This window comes from Diadema setosum, chromosome 2 (assembly GCF_964275005.1).
Source record: "Diadema setosum chromosome 2, eeDiaSeto1, whole genome shotgun sequence".
Lineage (NCBI taxonomy): Eukaryota > Metazoa > Echinodermata > Echinoidea > Diadematoida > Diadematidae > Diadema > Diadema setosum.
Window position 1 is genome coordinate 2,762,640 of NC_092686.1, and position 20,373 is coordinate 2,783,012.

At 38.2% G+C, this 20,373-nt stretch overlaps 2 protein-coding genes and 1 long non-coding RNA gene across 3 annotated transcripts in view; 2 read left to right on the forward strand and 1 right to left on the reverse strand.

Moving 5' to 3' along the window:
• On the forward strand, positions 1-14,243 carry LOC140246132 (rabenosyn-5-like). Its single transcript, XM_072325572.1, has 9 exons — positions 1-84; positions 1,311-1,444; positions 2,522-2,713; positions 5,009-5,155; positions 9,776-9,937; positions 10,856-11,040; positions 12,007-12,077; positions 12,651-12,737; positions 13,345-14,243. Exons 2-9 carry the CDS (start codon positions 1,336-1,338, stop codon positions 13,985-13,987), a joined length of 1,596 nt encoding a protein of 531 aa, XP_072181673.1. The 5' UTR covers positions 1-84; positions 1,311-1,335; the 3' UTR covers positions 13,988-14,243.
• LOC140246133 (uncharacterized) lies at positions 9,759-20,043 on the reverse strand. The gene is made up of 3 exons (XR_011902435.1): positions 19,848-20,043; positions 10,839-11,045; positions 9,759-9,932 (listed from the first exon to the last, which is right to left on the reverse strand). It is a non-coding gene; the product is annotated as an uncharacterized lncRNA (long non-coding RNA).
• The window catches only part of LOC140246131 (muskelin-like), a 15,570-nt gene continuing 14,786 nt past the window's right edge, over positions 19,590-20,373 (forward strand). The window contains exon 1 of the mRNA XM_072325570.1: positions 19,590-19,701. Within this exon, the coding sequence (XP_072181671.1) occupies positions 19,592-19,701 (110 nt within the window). The 5' untranslated portion in view covers positions 19,590-19,591. The remainder of the gene's footprint in view (positions 19,702-20,373) is intronic.

The following is a 20,373-nucleotide window of genomic DNA, read 5'->3' on the forward strand; positions in this document are numbered from 1 at the left end:
AGTTTTGATGTAGGGCCTATGAAGAAATCCAGTTGATGAACTGCAAAGTGCCCAATATACGGTCTACACGCATGTACAGTACGCGTAAGTTGATTTGCTTGTTTGTTTAACAATAAACAATAACAAATCAATACAGTCAATGGCAAGAGCCCCATGGATTGTAAACGGGGCTTCGTCAATGCTGGAGCTAAAAATCAAAGTGCAATGATTGTGACAAGTTTTTATTGTAACGAAGTTCTAACGCTAGAACTCTATGTTTTCTTGTTATACAGTAACAGTAACACGTTAACTCAACTGTTTGATCTAGAAATATACCATAGAGAGAGAGAGAATCTAGAATCTAGTTGGTTTGGGAAATATATGACTGATGTGTGTGTCTTTGATTTGTCTGTCTGTGTGATCACACTGATATTGTGTCATCTATGAATTGCATTTTTCACCTGACCTTATTCATTACTTTTATTCCTTTTTATTTTTTATTTTTGCTCCTGGTTAGGCGACCTAATGGTTACTTGATTTGCCGCATCACATCATTGCCATCACATCAGACGGCTAACTTAACTTATTAAAGTTTCAGCCTGTGCAGGCAGCATACTGTTAAAGCTGTTATTTTCGCGAGGGTTTAATTTTCGTGAATTTCGTGAATCACAGTTGGATCGCGAATTTAACAACACGCGAAAATGACTCCATGTATGTGCTGTGTTAATAGAGCATTAACGTAAGCATTGACGTCGATTCGCGAAAACAACATCTCGCGAAAATTATGACCTCGTCATTTGCGAAAATATCTGTACGCGAAAATAACAGTGTAGACAGTATATTAGCTGTGATCGTTCGCGAAGAGCGAGTTGTTTTCAGTGACGACACGAAAGTCAATGTCGATATCAATGCTTGATCCCCAAAGACTGGTTTGGTTAAAATATTTCATTGAACCCTGACAAATCATCAGTTGGCCAAATAGTGATATATATCGGTCCCCTCTCGTTCTGCGTGTGCGTCTCCACTAAATTAAGTAAAAGAGAGAGAGAGGGGGGGGGGGGAGGGGGAGGAATTTGGCCTGGTCAAGAATAATGTGCCTCGGCCAAAACTGATACAGAGTACTGTAGTCACAATGATACATATACTCCTATATGGTAATAATATACAGATCAAACCATGTTATTTTCAAAACTGTGTATAGTATCCTTGTAAAATGCCAATTATTTTAGATTAGATTCAAATTTATAAATGTAATTTTGTGTGAACTGCGTGAAGACATTACTCAAAGTTACCCAAACATAATTACATGTCTGTGTTTGTCTGTTTTGCAGAAGTTGTGAGAGATCCTAGCCCATCATGGCTGCCACAGTAACGCATGACAGCAGTCCAGTCTACGAGGGCTTCCTATGTCCGATGTGCCTTCAGAACTTCGACACAGTGTATCAGCTACAACATCACGTTGAAAGTATGTCCTCATGCCACAGAGCTTTCACATTTCACATGACAAAAACTTATACATCTTGACACTGCAGGCAGCCCCCCCCCCCCAAAAAAAAAAAAAAAAGAGAGAAAAAAAAATAGGACAGAGTATCACGGTACAGGTTGTTCCCCCTCCCTCCTCCATTACTCTCAAGAGGTGTCTTTTAATGGTATATAAATCAAACCAGAAAGATATGAAAATCATGGCTGGAAATCCTTGAAAGGCAACATATTTAACAGAAAGATTGTTAGCTCAAATCAGACAAATGTTAAGAATACTGTAAGACAGATTGAAAGTCATTAACTTTGCTGCCAGCCGGGGACCTTGTTTACTCACATGTGTGACTTGTCCTTGACATCATATTTTTTTGATTTGTTTGTTTGTTTATTGTTATTGTTGTTGGGTTTTTTTTGCACAAAAAGCAGATCTATGCAATTTTCTTTGAGAACTGACTGCATTTTGTCATAACAGAGGATGTCAACAAATTAAAAAGAAATTATTTAAAATCTTTCAGATAGGATTTGAAGAATTATGACACTTGACAAAATGAGGGAAGTTAAAGTAGCAGTATTTATTGCTCTTACTATATATATGGGATGTAAAGTCACAGTTATGTAATTTGGAGACTATTTCAGACTGCCAATGGAAAGCAATATTATCTGGCTAAATAACCTTCAGATGATCAGAACTTGCAGAATATTAATAATTATTTATTTTGATCTTCATCTACTCTGTAACTTGCTTCAGGTGTTCATGCAATGCAATTCTCGTGTGTGTGCCAAGGTATATTCTTTAATGATGAGAATTAAAGGCAGTATTTTCCTGTTCCCTTTCACATGATTGTATTTGTTAGCAAAGCTTGATAGGCATGCACATTCCTTATTTTCCATTCAACTTCAAATTCCATGATAGTAATCTTGCAAGTGCCATGATATCTGATGATTCATAATGTTCAGATATCTTGGAAGTCGATACAAGAACAGTGCTTCATAATGTCTTAGAACTGATTTTGCTGATGAATAGGAAAAAGAGAGTAAAAAATCCTATGTTTTGTTTTTGTAGGTGCTCATGGGAGTGAAGACAAAGCTGTACTAAACCAGCTCAAGGGCTTCTTTGGGAAAGCCAAACGCCTCATCAGAAACAGGTCTGAGGATCCATTTCAGGAGGGACAGAGAGGGGAGGAGGAGGATTTCTCTCCACCATCACAGACTCTTCTGGGCACTGACCCCTTTACGTGGGACACCCAGGACCTTGGTGAGAAATCAAACGACTTGTACATCGATATCTGTGGTACATCAGATCCAGACAGAACTTGAAAACAATTTCTGGAAGTTGATCATACACTTTTAAGCACTCACTCATATTTTGTCTTGGTAATGGTAGATGAGAGAAGGAGAAACAGATAGGGCCTCACCAAGGCATTGGAGTAAGGTTTGTTCATTCAGAGTTAGATGACTCCTGATGTCCATGTTCTGTGTGATTTCAAGATGAGTGCCATATTTACTACATTCATGTTACATGTAGCTTCTGCCTTCTCGAATGTCAAGTTTTGGAAAACTGAATGTGATGAATTGCATTCTGGAGAACAAACATTGTGCTTAAGAGTGAGAGGTTACAGTTTCGTATGCAGTTGATGAAGTTTAATAAATTGACACGGCTAGTATGCTATGTATACATTGTAGTAAACATACATCTTCCTTTATTGGGTGCCAAGACCTTGTACCTCGCAGTTAGAATAATATATTAACCCGTTTAGGACGTGTCCCAAAGCAAACCATCCTAAACAGGTTAAAGAAAATGTAAACTAAATTTTAAATATCAAAAATACTGTTTTGAGTTTTAAAACAACAATTATTGTAATCCAAGATAACAGTATTTGATGGCAATACTGACATTCTTTTGTGAAAATGTTGCTCAAATGTGACCGGCGACAACGGTTTCAGGCAAAAGTCGGAAATTTTGAAAATTCATTTTTTCATTGAATCACATTGCCCATTTCCTAAGCTTTACATTGATATAAAACACTTGTATTCTCCGGTACTGTGAGTGGTCATATAAAGCGAAATATAATGCACTTTTTGATTTGTTAGCCTGACAAAATTGCGAGAAAATGGGCTTTGAAGATTCCCCTCATGCTCGAAGACAATGCCAGGCGGCGATGTGAGGTGAGAATCACCCATCTGTACAGTGATGCCAATTGAGATTAAGCTCCGCCTCTAGCAACCACAGCGGCTTCTGATTGGCTCACTGAGAGAGTCAAATTTCCTGGGCACCTTCCTCGGAACTCAGCGTATGGAGCGGAATGCACAATGCGTTTCGCTCGGGTTTGTGAATACCAGTACGTCTTTCAAGATGGCGGATACGATAACTACAAGCTGCTGGTTACGTGTGCATGGTGCACGTATTACTCAGTGGCATCCACACGCTATGCCTGTGTGTATACGTTACGGGAGCGGGTAGCACATTCGTTTCCACATCTTTACAAATCACGTTTTAATAGTGCTTGATTTGTCTCGTAAATTTCATCATGGGGACCCTTTCGAAGACAGAAGGATGAAAAGGGTCATGCTTTCTGTAGTTTCTTTTTTTTAAAGCTGTACATGTGTTGCGTTGTGCGGTAAACAAGCAAGCAAGCAAGCAAACAAACAAACACGACTTTACTTAGTTTGGTGCAATTTTGACGTTTACGACAGTGTATTATTTGAATACTGGTCATTTATGACCACTCCTTTGCTCTCTTCTGCTGTCTTTTTGAGTCAACCTGCTGTCATATTTACAACACGCACAATATCAACAAGTCAGTTTCCGATCGTACGTTGCACGATTTGTGTGGCAATTTGCCACTCTGATACGCTTAAATCATGTTCCCTGTCGTATCTATTTTCACATTAAGTTAGTGCTGCCTAGTGTTGCTGTTCACCTTTTATTTCACTAATTCCGTTGTCAAATATTGCGGTAAAAAAGCTCGGATAGAAAACCAAACGAAGAGCTTACACTAAAGACCGAGCGTACTGGTATCTATTGTAGCAACAACAATGGAGCATGCATGCGTAATTAGTGTGGACAAAACATTTCCGACACGCTGCGAGGCGTATCTCTGAAAGCCGAACTATGTAAATGTGTGCGACGCACTATCCAATCGCATGCGAGATGCCGCGCCGTAGCAACACTGGGCATAGTGGCGCGGCGTTCGAAAGAAGATCGAAACTGACGAGTGCGCTTCAACATAGGGTGTTTAAAATTCCATTTTCAGTAGGAAAAACTTAGTGTTATGCTGTGAAATTTAGTGTATTTGCAGAAAACGTATCAAAGATTCAAATTCTGCAATAACCCCAAATCGACAAAAATAATGGTCAAAATGTTTTTACCCCGCGTAGGAGGGAATTTGCTTCTGCGACTTTTGCCTGAAACCGTTGTCGCGGGTCACAAATGGAATTTTTTTTTTACTCTCCTGAAAATTCATGATGTTGAGATGCAAGGTCTTGTCACCCAGAGACGATAAGGGAAGCAGATTTCTGCTTACTCCATCTTATCTTTGTCTAATGGCAGGGGCATCCAGGAGCCATTTTGAATTCTTGAGGAGCATCAGGAGTGACAGGATTGACAGGACATTTGTGGAGATCAACAAGCTGGTCATACGTCTGGAGAAGTTGGTCAAGCAGGGACCACCATGGAGTGACCAGGCAAAGAGAAAAGGTAGAATTGAGATCAAACTGAAATGAGCGGCTTGACAGAGAGATGTGACTTGGGGGAATCTCCAATTCTGAGATGGATGATGACTTGTTGATATACAGGGCTGCACACTGGCGCCGGTCCGACGGTCAAGACCGGCAAAAGTCACTGTCGGACCGGTAACTTTTCAGGAAATCCACAAGTTACCGGTCCGACATGACCAGTAAAAAAAAAGCATTGGCGGGGTCAGTAGAAAGAAAAAGATCAGCCCCGATCAGGGAGAAACAGAATGCAAAATATCGCATTGTTCAACACGTTTTACGCAAGTTTTCGAATATGTCTACCGGTGCAATTGTAAAGTAAACATACAATTGTATATTAGTTTTGAGCACTAGCAGTCGACCAGTTTATTCGCGCTCGCTTGCGCATTTGCGCTGCTCACGCACTGCCATGCTATGCAATACATGCAAAGGATGTACGGTACAATGTAACTGTCGAAATGCATGGATTGTTTCCCCGATCCCGTTTTGTTTGTTCGTTTGCTTGCGATCGGCGGTCATGCCAGACAAGAAGCATTGATAGAAGCGCACGCATTTCTGGGTAATTTTACTCATGATTTTTTTTTTTTTTTTTTAAACGCAAGATCGATCCGATCCCGGCTTCGCAGCTGCGTGGCAGTTGACATGTTAGAACTATTTTACTTGTGCCGATTTTTAGAAAAAGTAAAAACATATTCTATATTCAGCGATACAGTAAATGAATATTTTCATTCGTTCAGAATGGTCTCATAATGAAGATAGGCGCGAAAAGGATCACGAAATCGGCCCTTAAAAAATGTAAAGAGATAATACAAGGGAGAAAAAAAAAATCATGAAATCATCGCAGTCCCGCTTACATATTTCAGGTAGAAATCGTCCCAAAAAGGATCATGAATTCGGCCGCGTCGTACACCTTTCAAAAGCTCATACAAGTACGAAATGCGAAGAGATTATAGAGGAGAAAAAAAAAAAAATAAGGACATATTAATTTGGTGCGTGCATCATAAAAGATTACAGCCGAATAACAATTCATGAAATCAACGCAAACCCGTTGAAATTTGAGGAAATAAATAGGCGCAAAAAAGATCTTGAATCCAGTCCTGCATGCCGTGTCGGTTATCAAAAACGCATGCACAAATGCAACGAGATTATCGGGAGAAAAATAAAGGACACACCCCTTCTGGTGCGTGCATTACAAAAGATTACATCCGAAGTAATTCATGAATTCGCCACAATCCCGCTGATATTTGAGGTAGAAATAGACGCAAAAAGGATCGTGAATTCGGCCGTGTCGTATACCTTTTAACAACGCATGTACTAAATGGTAGGAGATTAGCGGGATAAAGATAATGTACACATTTTCAACCCCTTTTGGCGCTTGCATCATATAGATTACAGCCAAAGAGTAATTCATGAAATTATCGCAATCCCGTTGAAATTTGAGTAAACAATAATAGGCGCAAAAGAATCTCGAATTCGGCCCTGCGTGCAGTGTATAATTTTGAAAACGCATTCACAAATGTGAAGAGATTATCGGGAGAAAAATAAAGAACTTATTTTCAACCCTTCTGTTGCGTGTATCACAAAAGATTACAGCCGAAATAATTAATGAAATATCGCAATCCCGCTGATATTTGATGTAGAAATAGGCGCTAAAAGGACCGTGAATTCGGCCGTGTCGTATAGGCCTACCTTTTAAGAACGCATGTATACGATATGTGAAGAGATTATTGGGAGAAAAATACAGGACACATTTTCAACCCGTTTTGGCGCGTGCATCATAAAGATTATAGCCGAATAATAATTCATAAAATCATCGCAATCCCGTTGAAGTTTGAGGAGACAATAGGCGCAAAAAGAATTATGATTTTTGGTCGTGGCGTATATCTTTTAAGAACGCATTTACGAAATGCGAAGAGAAAAAAATAAAGGACACATTTTCAACCCATATTGGCGCATTCATCATAAAAGATTACAGCCGAAGTAATTCATGAAATCATCGCAATCCCGCTGATATCTGAGGTAGAAATAGACGCAAAAAGGATCGTGAATTCGGCCGTGTCGTATACCTTTATGCATACGAAACGCGAAGAGATTATGGGGAGAAAAATAAAGAACGCATTTTCAACCATTCTAGCTGGTGCGTGGATCACAAAAGATTACACCCGAAGTAATTCATGAAATCGTCACAATTCCGCTGATATTTGAGGTAGAAATAGGCGCAAAAAGTATCATGAATTCGGCGGTGTGGAACATCTTTTAAGAACGCACTTACGAATTCGAAGAGTTTATCGGGAGAAGATAAAAGGACACATTTTCAACCCCTTTTGGCGCGTGAATCATAAAAGATTACAGCCGAAATAATTCATGAAATCGTCACAATCCCGCTGATATTTGAGGTAGAAATAGGCGCAAAAAGTATCATGAATTCGGCCGTGTGGTACATCTTTTAAGAACGCACTTACGAAATTCGAAGAGTTTATCGGGAAAAAATAAAAGACACATTTTCAACCCCTTTGGCGCGTTCATCATGAAAGAATACAGCCGAAGTTATTCATGAAATCATCGCAATCCCGCTGATATTTGAGGTAGAAATAGGCGCAAAAAGGATCGTGAATTCGGCCGTGTCGTATATCTTTATGTACGGAATGCGAAGAGATTGTGGGGAGAAAATTAAAGAACGCATTTTCAACCATTTTAGCTGGTGCGTGCATGAGATCACAAAAAGTTACACCCGAAATAATTCATGAAATTGCCACAATTCCGCTGATAATTTGTTTGAGGTAGAAATAGGCGCAAAAAGTATCATGAATTCGGCGGTGTTGAACATCTTTTAAGAACGCACTTACGAAATTCGAAGAGTTTATCGGGAAAAAATAAAAGGACACATTTTCAACCCCTTTTGGCGCGTGAATCATAAAAGATTACAGCCGAAATAATTCATGAAATCGTCACAATCCCGCTGATATTTGAGGTAGAAATATAGGCGCAAAAAGTATCATGAATTCGGCGGTGTGGAACATCTTTTAAGAACGCACTTACGAAATTCGAAGAGTTTATCGGGAAAAAATAAAAGGACACATTTTCAACCCCTTTTGGCGCGTGAATCATAAAAGATTACAGCCGAAGTAATTCATGAAATCGTCACAATCCCGCTGATATTTGAGGTAGAAATATAGGCGCAAAAAGTATCATGAATTCGGCGGTGTGGAACATCTGTTAAGAACGCACTTACGAAATTCGAAGAGTTTATCGGGAAAAAATAAAGGACACATTTTCAACCCCTTTTGGCGCATGAATCATAAAAGATTACAGCCGAAGTAATTCATGAAATCGTCACAATCCCGCTGATATTTGAGGTAAAAATAGGCGCAAAAAGTATCATGAATTCGGCCGTGTGGTACATCTTTTAAGAACGCACTTACGAAATTCGAAGAGTTTATATCGGCAAAAAAATAAAGGACACATTTTCACCCCTTTTGGCGCGTGCATCATAAAATGTTACAGCCGAAGTAATTCATGAAATCGTCACAATCCCGCTGATATTTGAAGTAGAAATGGGCGCAAAGAGGATTGCGAATTCGGCCCTGCATGTCGTGTACCTTTCAGAACGCATGCACAAATGCGAAGAGAGTGTCGAAAGAAAAATAAAGAACCCCTTGTAGCTCGTGCATCAGAAAATATCACAGCTAAAATAATTCATTAAATCACGGTTATGCAGCAAGTTCGTGCGCCGATGTTTAGAAAAAGTCACAAACGCATGATACAATCTGATTTTTTTTTTTTTCATTATCATTTTACACTGTAATTCACGAACAAACATTCTATTTTTTTTCTCATTTTCTTTTTATTTCTTGTGCAATAAATAATTCGTTTAAAAAGACATTAATCAGTAAAATGTACATGGGGGGGGGGGGGGTACGTCCATAAAAACAAGAAAATAAGTTTGCAAGTAATTTAATGTTTTTTTTAGGTTGCCGTTGTTGACCGGTAAGTTTTCTGTTTGGACCGGTAAAAAATGGTAAAATGGGGCATCTACCGGTCCGACAGAGACATGTCGGACCGGCAGAAAAAATGGGTTAGTGTGCAGCCCTGTGATATAGTTTGCCTTTTGTAAGATCCATGAATTTATTCCACTTTCAGAATAGCTGCAGTGGAAAAAGATTGTATTTGTTGCTTAAATACCAAATGATTGTACTTCCAGTGGTAAGTAACTTGAAAGAAATTGGTGAAATTCCAATACTATGATGACGGTGGCTAGCTTCACAGTGACTCTGGCCTCTATTGTTAATGCAGTCACAGTTATTTCTTTGATTGCTGTGCAATGGGAATTATAATTTTTATTTGTTATATTCTTTGCTGCAAGCAAGCCCAGGAGGATTTTGCACAACTAGTTCAATAATGAAAAGTCGTATTAAAGCAATGGGCTTCAATACAAAATCTCTTGAACCTTTAAGATGAGAAAATATCCAAGCTTAAGCTCTCGTTCATTCTCCCAATCTCCGAGCCCTCAACAGAAAGAAAAACCCAACAAACCAAACAGAATGAGCAAGGAAATTGGGTATGAACAAATTTTTTATTCCGTCCAGTTTCATTTTATTTTCAGTTTATGAGCGGACTGTTGTGCCTTGGGTGGAGGATAGTGATGTTCCCATTTGCTTGTCCTGTGGAAACAAATTTTCTCTGGCATTACGTCGCCATCACTGTAGGCTGTGTGGCAGCATCATGTGCAACAAGTGCTCCAAGTTTGTTGATCTTGACTTCTGTGGTAAGTTAATTTTGAAAGTATAACCAGAATGGATGATTGATATCATGTACATCTAGTAAGCAACTGTTATTGAACTGAAATTGTATTTGTTTCAAAATCATACTTCTCTCAGGAGTATAGAACGAATTACAGAATGAAAATTGAATGGCAATTTGTCTCTTGCCCAAATTTAGCAGTCAGCTTTTGTTTTGTATTCAGAAAGGAGTGTATCTGTAGAAATTAAAAGAAGAAAATGACATTCATATTTGCTTACTAAGATATAAATGCAAATGTTGTGGTGATATGTTAGTCATGTGACTGTTGTCATGCTCTAATACTTGTTAGAATACATTTGGCTGGAAATTTTACTCCTATTGTGCATAACTCTAGGGAAATATAGATTCATAGTGAAATAGCTTTTTAGCGTAATTTGTGGTGTACTTTTAAATATGTGTCATCACACACATACAATTTTCAACAACTGCAATAATTAAAGATTTGTCAGAAGTATATATGATGGTATGAAAGTTTGATAAAGAAATTGGTACAAGGGCCCAGATATTTCTGAATACATTCATGCCATTATTAATTCGTGGAGATATCGTATACGCCATATATTTCATGAGTCTAAATTTTCGCGAATTCGCGAATCCAACGATTTCGCGAGTGGTTAAATTCGCGATCGTAAGGAGTCCTGAACTGAACAGAGAAATGTGTACGCGTATACGTCACATTCATATCGGGATCAGAGTCAATATTTCCGTGTGTTTTAATTTCGCGAATAGCAGGTGACTCGCGAAATTTGTGAAAATAAAAACCTTGCGAAATATTTGGCGTATACACTATGCAACATGTCTAATTTTGCCAAGTGAAATTATGGTCATAGTTCTTGATGTGTGCGTATGCCGTTGAATGCCATTACTTTGCGATGGCTTGCAGAGCAAGTCTTGAATCCTGCCGAGGGCGTGAGGAAGGTCAGACGAAAAGAGGCGGAAGGGTCACCGAGCAAGAAGTCAACAGAGATAACGCTTCGAGTCTGTCAGCACTGCGTGGATATCATGGAGAAGAGGCTGAGCATGGTGCGGGAGCGGATCACCAAGCCAGTCATTGTCCAGCTCTATGAGGTATGCTGAAAAAACAAAACAAAACAAAACTAAACTAAAACAAACAAACAAACGAACAAACAAACAAACAAACAAACAAACAAACAAACAAACAAACAAACAAACAATGAAAGCTGTCTTCCAGTTTTGGTTGAGGAAACAATATTTGTTTTATTGCATATACACTTACTAGTTTGTGGATGATAGTGCAAGTTTCACTGTGGATTTTATTTGTATGGAAATTAGAATTTGTACAACATTGTGATGATTAGTTTCATATCTGCTAAAAAATGCCAGCATAGATATGAGACATTGACCAGCAATCTACTGATATTATTCTCGCCAATTACAAAGCAGTTAAACTTTTAGTGTCAGTGAATGACGGGTAGGGGTAGCGCCCCCACTGGTCACGGTGGCGGGAACATGGTGGTAGATAGTAGAGTTTTCATACTTTCAGGATAAAGGGAAATCCTGTCATAGAAGAATGTAGATATGTGAAATTTGATGGAAAAGACATTTGGAATAAAATAGATACATGCTTTTCATTTTTTATGTATACCATGAATCACTTTTTTTTTTTTTTTTTTTGTATGGTCACTATGTTGGGAGAATCAATCATAGATGAACATGTACAGTATAAAGCTATAATGGCAATTTTATCTATTGTAATCCTGTGCGAGCCCAGGTAGTCTTGTAGTCCTGAATTTATACTTATAAAAAGTTTTTTTTTTTTTCCTCTGCAACCAAATAGTAAAAAAATTGAAATGGGTGCAGCAGGTTCATCTGAGCAGTTTGTCCATTTAAAAATCATTGACATCAAGAACGTGGAACATAACCTTGGTAGCTGTTTGTTAGGCAAGTATTTTCATGTGAACATCCTCTGATAGAAAAATTGGAAAAGGGAATTTCCATCGTGATGAGAAGACGGAAAGCTGAGATGGTAATTCTAAGTGTATGTGTCCTGCATTTGTTTTTCTTCCTTATCAGAAACTGATAGAGATCAAGGCACAGATTATGAAGCAGTTACCAGTCTATGAACGTATGGCCGAATCATTGTTGTAAGTACCTTTGACCAGGGCACAGCCTTTCTCTTGTCAACCCCCTTTACCATCAATGTTTATGTCCCAAGTATCGACTTTTTATTCTTTCCTGGTGCTAAGGAATAATAATATAAACATTTTGTCAAGAGCTTCAGTCTACCAATATGAAGATGATTCAGACATACTTTCTCTGTTAGGTTAGATCTTCCATTTTAAGAGGAAACAGAATTATGAAAAATCTATAAATTTGATGAACAGTTTTGTGTGTCCTCGGTGTCTCCAAATATGATGATGAGTGTGGATATTACTTTCCATTTCCAGTGGAGAGTAATTTTACCATTACTATTCTTGTGCAAATTGTGCTTTATAAACTGGATTTTGATTCTATTATACTATAGTACACTATACTTAAATGGAAAAACTGTGAGAACAGAAATGAGAGTTCAGTTTTTCTGTACACACATGGAGATATGATTACGTGAATTCCATGTTCATCAACCAGGTCACAATGAAATGTTCCAAGTAGCTGCTTTGTAAATTGTACTGAATGTTTTATTGAATGTACTATGATTATTCTTCTTTTGTTTCTAGGGCTGGAGAAGAGCAATATTCTTATGAAAGAGCAGAAAGAGAGAGGACAGTTCTGCTGAAGTACTTTGATGCATTGGACATGCTGAGGTAAGACTCATGCTATCACTCGTATGAATGCACCCCTGCATTAAAGCTTACCATCACATGGCTTTTGGTAACTGTACAGTTCTTTGACTAAATGTCTGTCAAGAATTTCTGTCACCAGCAGGGAAAAGTGAAATTTCCTTCAAGTGTATATTTCTTTGATAAGGTATGTAGAGCTGATGGTGTTGACCTTTTATAAAGGGGTCAAATTTCTTATCTTATGTAGATTTTGACACAAAGTAGTGTACTACATCAGACTGTTGATGCTGCAGGGAAGCTATGTCTAAGATGGAGTGGAGGAGAAGCTGGCAATGTGTGATAGAACCTAGAAGAAAGAGAGTTGGACACAGTTACTACCTTTTGCAGGGTTCCAACTCCACACCATCCTTATAGCAAATATCAAGAGGCAAGTAATCAACGGAATTAAGTTCGTAGAGATAACTTCCCTTCCATGTGCAGTATGTAAAGTCAGAGTTATAACCCACCATGTAGGCCTCTAATACCAGTGATGTGAATTAATTGAGTGCTGCCACTGCTGTGGTTTATGTGTTTGATGCTGTGAATACCATCATTAATTTCTAGTCCAATATTTACTCCCTGTTCTCTGCAGCAAAAAGATCTTTACCCTGGGATCGGGGTCTGACAAGACTCTGTCACCCTCCCAGCAGAAACTCCGGAGGAACGTCCGGTCAGAAGCAGTACGCTTTCTCCAGGACCACATGCTGGGGCTTCAGCCACTGCCCTCTGAAGAGGAAATCGTCCGGCTGCAGGAGAATCGCCGAGCGGCCATCGCAAGACGGCTGGAGGAGGAGAGAAGGGCTCGGGCCCAGCAGATGCAGGCAGAGGCCAAGGCCCTGGAAAGAGCTTCCCAGAAGGCCCAAGCTGAATCAAAACTCCTGGAGAGCCCGAAGAAGGGCCATGAACGAAAGTCCAGCTGGGGACTGCTGAACAAGATCAAAGAGCAGGCCCAGGAAGTCGGGGCAGGAATGATGGGAGGGCTAGGGTCAAGCGAGGTAAGGAGTCAGCCTGTGGCTCCCTCAGGTTGGAAACCAAGTGCGGTCAGCCAGGAATCAGTACAGGCCCTGTCGGACGATCCTCTTATACAGCAGATGAACATTATCAGCAGCTACCTAAATCAGGCCCAGGAGGCCGGTCGGTGGGACGAGGTAACAATGCTGGAAGCAAACCTCAAGGACCTTCAAATGGCATACAGGGAAGAAGTCAGTCGCCGTGCTAAGCAACAGAATTTATGACCACCATGAATGTGCCCCCACATAACATGTCACACCTTCCAAACGTGTTATCTACCATAAATCCCCATTAGAAATCTAGTGTATGAAATAGTGATATTTAGATGCCTTTATAGACACCATGTACAAGACTGCACTCAATTTAGGCATCCCCTTCCATGCACAAATGGAAAAAGAAACCTTTCACCCCAGGTCAACATGATGTTTTGAGTCTGTAGGGGTCAATAAAAAAAAAAAAAAGGGGGGGAACAGAGTGAGGGAATGAGATAAAGTGAATGAGATCAAATGCTAATTAGTACTAAAGCTACTTTGAAACAAATTGTTTGCATGGATTAATTTCATGTGAACATTATGGATTCATTCAAATGCTTGTGAGTTTTAAAAGCTACCATGGGACTAATTTTAAATTCCCTCCACATAACTAGGCAGTAAGGAAAAAGTGTGCACAGGGGCTTCATTGCTGCTGCCAGGGGGACTTGAACCAAGACTCCATGATTGAGAGGCCATGGAATATCCACTGACCCACAATAGCTTTTTGGTAGTAGAAAAAGGTTTGACTAAGTCTGTGATTTGATTGTTATGAACATATTTGTAGTGTGTTTGTGTTTGTTTGTGCATTTAAGAAATTAAATATACACAGACCAGGAATCACATACAAGATATAGTAACATTATAACTAATCTTCAAAAGACAGACCCGTACCTTGTAGCTGTCACTAGAAATCCCACAATGATATATTCACATAACTACTTATATGAATGTCTATTTGATATGTTTGGTTTTATTTACATATTTGTTATGGCAAGGCCAAGTTTTTTCTGAAAACCGAAAATTTCAGTGGTCTGTTAAAAATAACCAGATATTGTTGTGCTATGAAATTATTATTTAATGGGAAAATAACTCAATCATCACATGGCTTTGTCCCTCTAACATTGCTTACTTTTTTTTTTTTGCACACAACATAATCATTTAAAAACAGTATTCCTTTTTCTTTTTTTTTCTATTCGCACCCAAAGGTTCCATATGGAAGCTTTTATTGGCATCCAAACGACATACCTAATATATTGTAAGCATATCTGAATTACTTGTTCCTTCTGTTAGAACAGGAATAGAGCAGGAGCAGTAAAGAGTGAAGGTCATGTCTGTATCCTGTTATGTCAACAATCAACAAACAAGGTCTTTGAAATGTGCCTGAAGTTATACTGATTTTGATCCTAGTCTCCTGCAACTTTTTCTACCTTCGGGGAATCCCTGTTAGGAAAAACAAAAAACAAACCTCTCTCAAAATATGTACTGCTTTTAAGAAGGTGAATACGGTGGTTCCAGTTTTTCTATTCCTGTATTATAGCTTGTCACTTTTTTAGTACGTTTACGAGGTACCGCTCATAACAAGGTAAAATTGGCGGTCCTATCAAGCTGGTTTTATTAGGATTTCCCTGTACTTGATAAAGGAAAGATTCCATTCACACAGGTACATAAATTAATTGTGTCTTGATGAACTTTACAGAAGCCCCATGCATGTGACTGATTTATGATACAGTAACATATTTTTCCAAGAAACATCGCTAAAAGCTAAATGCACGAAGTCACCATTATCTTATGTCATCAGGGGATTTTGTTTGTACATGTAGTGCCAAAGAATATGATCAAGGTTGGTAGAACAAAGCATGCAGCAGGCTGATATTGCCTTTACATTTAATCATTTAACTCTCTGTACTTGAGTAGATATGCCTTATTGTAGTCAAAATCAGGCCATAATCTAGAAATTGAATTGTCTTCCTGCTTGTGCTAAGTTCTTCTTGTTTTACTCATACACTTTACTTTTTAATACTCAGGAGCAGATAAGAACACTTGTAATTTACAGGACATACATGATAACACTGAGAAAGCAACTGCCATTTCCTGGATATTTGATTGCAGTCAAATTATAGTTGATTTTAAATTGTTTACATGCAAGGTGGATACATGTCATGAGTTTAATATCAGTCATGCCACTGGTGGTACTATGATTAATAGTAAGACTGGTATCTCCATGACAATGTGAATTTCACTGCCTTCTAATGGTGGGTGTGTGATAATTTTTTTTTTGTAAATTTGTTGGTTCCAATGCAGAACAACATTGCCAAGGTGAATATGTGGTTGTTGCTCCCTATGTAATTCTGTATTCCACTCTGTACAGATTGCCTTGACATTACCGGGTAGTTGTGGGTCTGCAATGAAGTTAATGTTTGTTAACACATGCATTTCATTGCATTGTTAAACAAGAGTTATTATGAATGGTTGCAGATCAGAGAGACTGACATGTCCACTTGTGTCATTGTGACTGGCCAATACATACATTGTACCATTGCATATCAAAATTTCTTCTACTTTTTGTTGTCAAGCAACAGATCTTCAAAATCTTCCTCTTTTTTCCCCCTGGAGCAAGTCCTCTGTATTTTCATACCCTTTCTCCTCACAAGACTCTCAAACTTGATTCCATTTTTGATGAAAATATGCAATAGCTAATATTCTAAACTTAGTATAGTATACATAACAATGTGATTTAACAGAAAATCTCCAGCCCTTTTTATCAAAAGTTTTGAAAGCACTCTATAACATAACACTAACCCTATATGGTATATGAACAAAAATTTATAATTTGTCTTTTATATGATGCCTAATTTTGTAACTTTGTGGAGGGTCCTTACCGGGGAAAATTGTTTTGTAGATTTGCAGTCCAGCTCAAGTGGGGGAAAATATCTCAATATTTAACTCAGATACAACGTATCTTGCACAAGAGAAATGAAACAATTTCACCTTGATGTGGAACGAGATGGCTTATGCACTGAAATGAAGTGAGAGGATGTTTGAAGAATGTTTGTTATTAATAACTGTCAGTAGTTTCATTTTTGCTATATGTGCAGAATCTTAAATATGAGGGCCTTCCAGTTAATACTGCGATACTGTAAAAGTGGATATTTTCGCGTGAGTAATTTTTCGCGCTCGGCCAGGTAGGATGAGTTTTGCTTGTTTTTAATTCCGCAGAATCAAGACATCAACTACAGTAACATATGGCATGGAAAAATACTTGCATGCTTCTATTTTTGCACTGATAGTTTGTGGTTTGCGCGAAATGCGTGAAAATTTCTACATCACGAAAATTTCCACTTTTACAGTACATGTCCTAGGATGACTGCCATAGGGATTTTTTTTTTCCCCAGTGAAAGGAGTGGGAATTCAATGTGATGTGAAGCACAGAAGAAATTCTGGCAAATCTAGAGTAATAATTTCTTTGAATCTATTCTTCAAATGACGTGTTGGGATTTTTAGATAATAATGTTGTTATTGAAGGGGGAAATATGCATGATCGATTGATTTGAAATATGTTTTTAACCTATTGAGGACGAGCTGATTTTGCTTTAAAATGCATTTCCCATAGACACCTGACAGAGTATAGCCTGCTTAGATTTAGTCTCCAACAGATTAAAAGTGTGTACTCTTATGATATGTATGATAAGACCTGCCAAGCCGCTTTGATTCTGCCGGAGGCTCCCTTACGTTTCATGTTTTGATAAAAGAATATTAAAGGGATGGATAGTTTTGCTTGATAATTTTGCTTTGGGTTTTTAGCTTTTTGTGAGATGATGATATAATCTCTTATGAATTGTAAAGAGGCTTTAAAGGGATAGTATAGGTAGAAAAAAACTCCCATATAAAGTAGAAAAAAAAACAAGGTTTTAAGAAAAGGTGGGACCCACCTTTTATTAGGACGACTTGTTTTACTTTGTTTTAGGATATCCCAGCCATTTCAAAACTGATTTCCATCAAATATACTTTGAATTCCTCTTAGAATTGCATGCTCTTTAATATTTCATAGGTGGTTTCTAATTATCTCATAAAAGATGAAAAATCTGAATCCCCCAACTCAACCAAAACTATGCTAATAGCATGGTTATGGTTGAGTTTATCCCTTCAAAGCCTCTTTAATTTGCATAAATCATTCAGGATGATACGATCAACACACAAGTATCTCTCTGATAGATCTTTGAAGCCTCACAGATTTTTATGCGTTAATCTTGGCAGCCCTGATGATAAATACATAAAAAGGAATGAGCTGTTGAGGAATGTTATTGGGTGTAAAAAATACTGAAAGATGGGACCAATCATTGCTTGCTGAGAATGATAGTGCAATGTAGGATTAGATTTCCAGTCATCAGGTCATCATTAACCAGTGTCAAAATACAAAGCAAGCATGAGATGAAAAGCAGTTCAATCTCCACATGAGTGCTTTGACCAGCAAAGAATGTATGTACCTGAAGATGTTCTTGCCAACCATTAAAATTTGTAATCAGAAAACTGTATTGCACTGAGTAAAACATACTAAACAAAAAAAAAAAAAAGTCAGATATGGTACATTATATGTACATATGGTACTGAATAAATACCGAGGATCAGTACAAGTGAGCAAACTGTATCGTCTCATGATTTTAAACATTGTGGGTGAAGAAAAAAAAAATACTTGAATATCAACTTTTACAGGTGTAAATAAAACATATTTTGTTTTCATCTATAGGTATGTATAAATATTTAAATACAGAGAGGTGGAGAGTAATAGAATTTCAATGCATGCATGTTATATTTGACAGGAATGTGATGACTAGATACTGTATACAGGGTACGCCAAATATTTCAAGAGGTTTTTATTTTCTCGAATTTTGCGAGTCAGGTGCTATTCGCGAAATTAAAGACTATGCGAAAATATTGACTCTGATCCCGATGTGGATGTGAGGTATGCGTGTACATTTCTCCGTTCTGTACAGGACTCCACGATCGCGAATTTAACCACTCGCGAAATCGTCGGGAATTCCCGATTTGCGAAAATTTAGACTCATGAAATTTATGGTGTACACAGTAAACTTGATAGATAAAACATTTACTGGAAAAAATGCATAACATTCAATTAAGAAAATATCAAGTGAAAAATTAGATATGCTATGAGTGTTAATTAACATGATGGCACCTAACACTCACAGTAATACAGCTTACATTACATCAGGGCTGCCAACACTGGAAACTAGTTGAGAGTGAGACTCCCATAGATAGGCCAATGCTATATATAATTTAGGAGTCAAAATGAGTGAATGCATGCGAATGAAATAAAGTTTTAGAGTGAGAAAGGACCAAAATGCGTGAGTTGGCAGCCCTGCATTACATGTACATATGGTACAGACTACTAAGTAATATGTACATTATCACATATTTTTGTATTCTGTAATTCAAGTATATGATTGTACTCTCATATTCTGAGACTGGCGAGAGGGGATCGATAGAGTCAATAAAATCTTACAAATCTTACAAAATGTACAATATAATAGGCTACATGTACAACTAAACTGTACTTTTAGAGGCTTTTACGCAATACGAACATACCATGATACATTGTATACTAGTATACATTCACAGTTTCCCCCGACCCCGTTTGTGGCATGCAGGGGACTTTTTTTTTTTTTTTTTTTTTTTTTCCGGGGGATCATGAGCTCGAGTCATCTATCTGCTGCTCATTGAACCGTAACGTGCGATCCGCAATACACCAATCACATCACACATACAAGCGGGAAAGACAAGATGGCGGAAGTTGGGTTTGCGTGTTGTTCCGAAGAAGAACGGAACACGCCCCACAAACTTACGTATTCGATACATAGTTATTCGAGCTGTACTGCGAATTATTCTCCAGAGTAAGTATTCCGTTGATTTCTACACTTATTGCGCAGTAATTACACATATTTGCATTTTGATACGAAACTTAATTCCCTTTTGGCGACGTCATAAGAAAAATATTTGAAATTATGTGTCCCCACATACTGATATCGGTGTGCTGTACCTGGGTAGTGGCTCCTGTATCTACGTGACGTGACGGCACAAGAATTTCTACATCATGTATGGTTGTGCTGATAATCGGTGTTGTTGCGAACCCTACATTGATTATCGTGACAAGATACAGATGTACAGGTAGAGTATCAGCTCAATAAAACATAAGTTTTAATAGCTGAGTCGAGCAGAAATCTAGAAAATCTAGATCGCCGTGTCGTGCGTGTGACGTGTGTGTGTCAACTCGAGTGACGTGTGACGGTGTGTGTGCGCAACCGTGCGTACACTCGAGTCTGAGCTGAGCTGAGACTGAGAGGACTTAATCACAGAGTTGATTACAAATTGGTATTCTGAGCGTGTAATTAAGTGTGAAAGTTAATGGAAAACTTAATGGATACCAAAGAATGTCATTAACTAACTACCATGGACATGGTATCAATCAAGCATTACAGTATTTACAGTAAATTTATTTACACTTGCATAAGTTAGGCCTAGGACCAACAGCGTTTTTTTTTTTTTCTCGGCCACAACGATGCTTA

Bases quoted from the DNA above. Each gene is read 5' to 3' on its own strand.
- LOC140246132 (XM_072325572.1), top strand. From the start codon at position 1,336: ATGGCTGCCACAGTAACGCATGACAGCAGTCCAGTCTACGAGGGCTTC. The intron at 12,078-12,650 runs GTAAGTACCTTT...TTTTGTTTCTAG, and splicing joins CGTATGGCCGAATCATTGTT to GGCTGGAGAAGAGCAATATT. The intron at 12,738-13,344 runs GTAAGACTCATG...TGTTCTCTGCAG, and splicing joins GATGCATTGGACATGCTGAG to CAAAAAGATCTTTACCCTGG.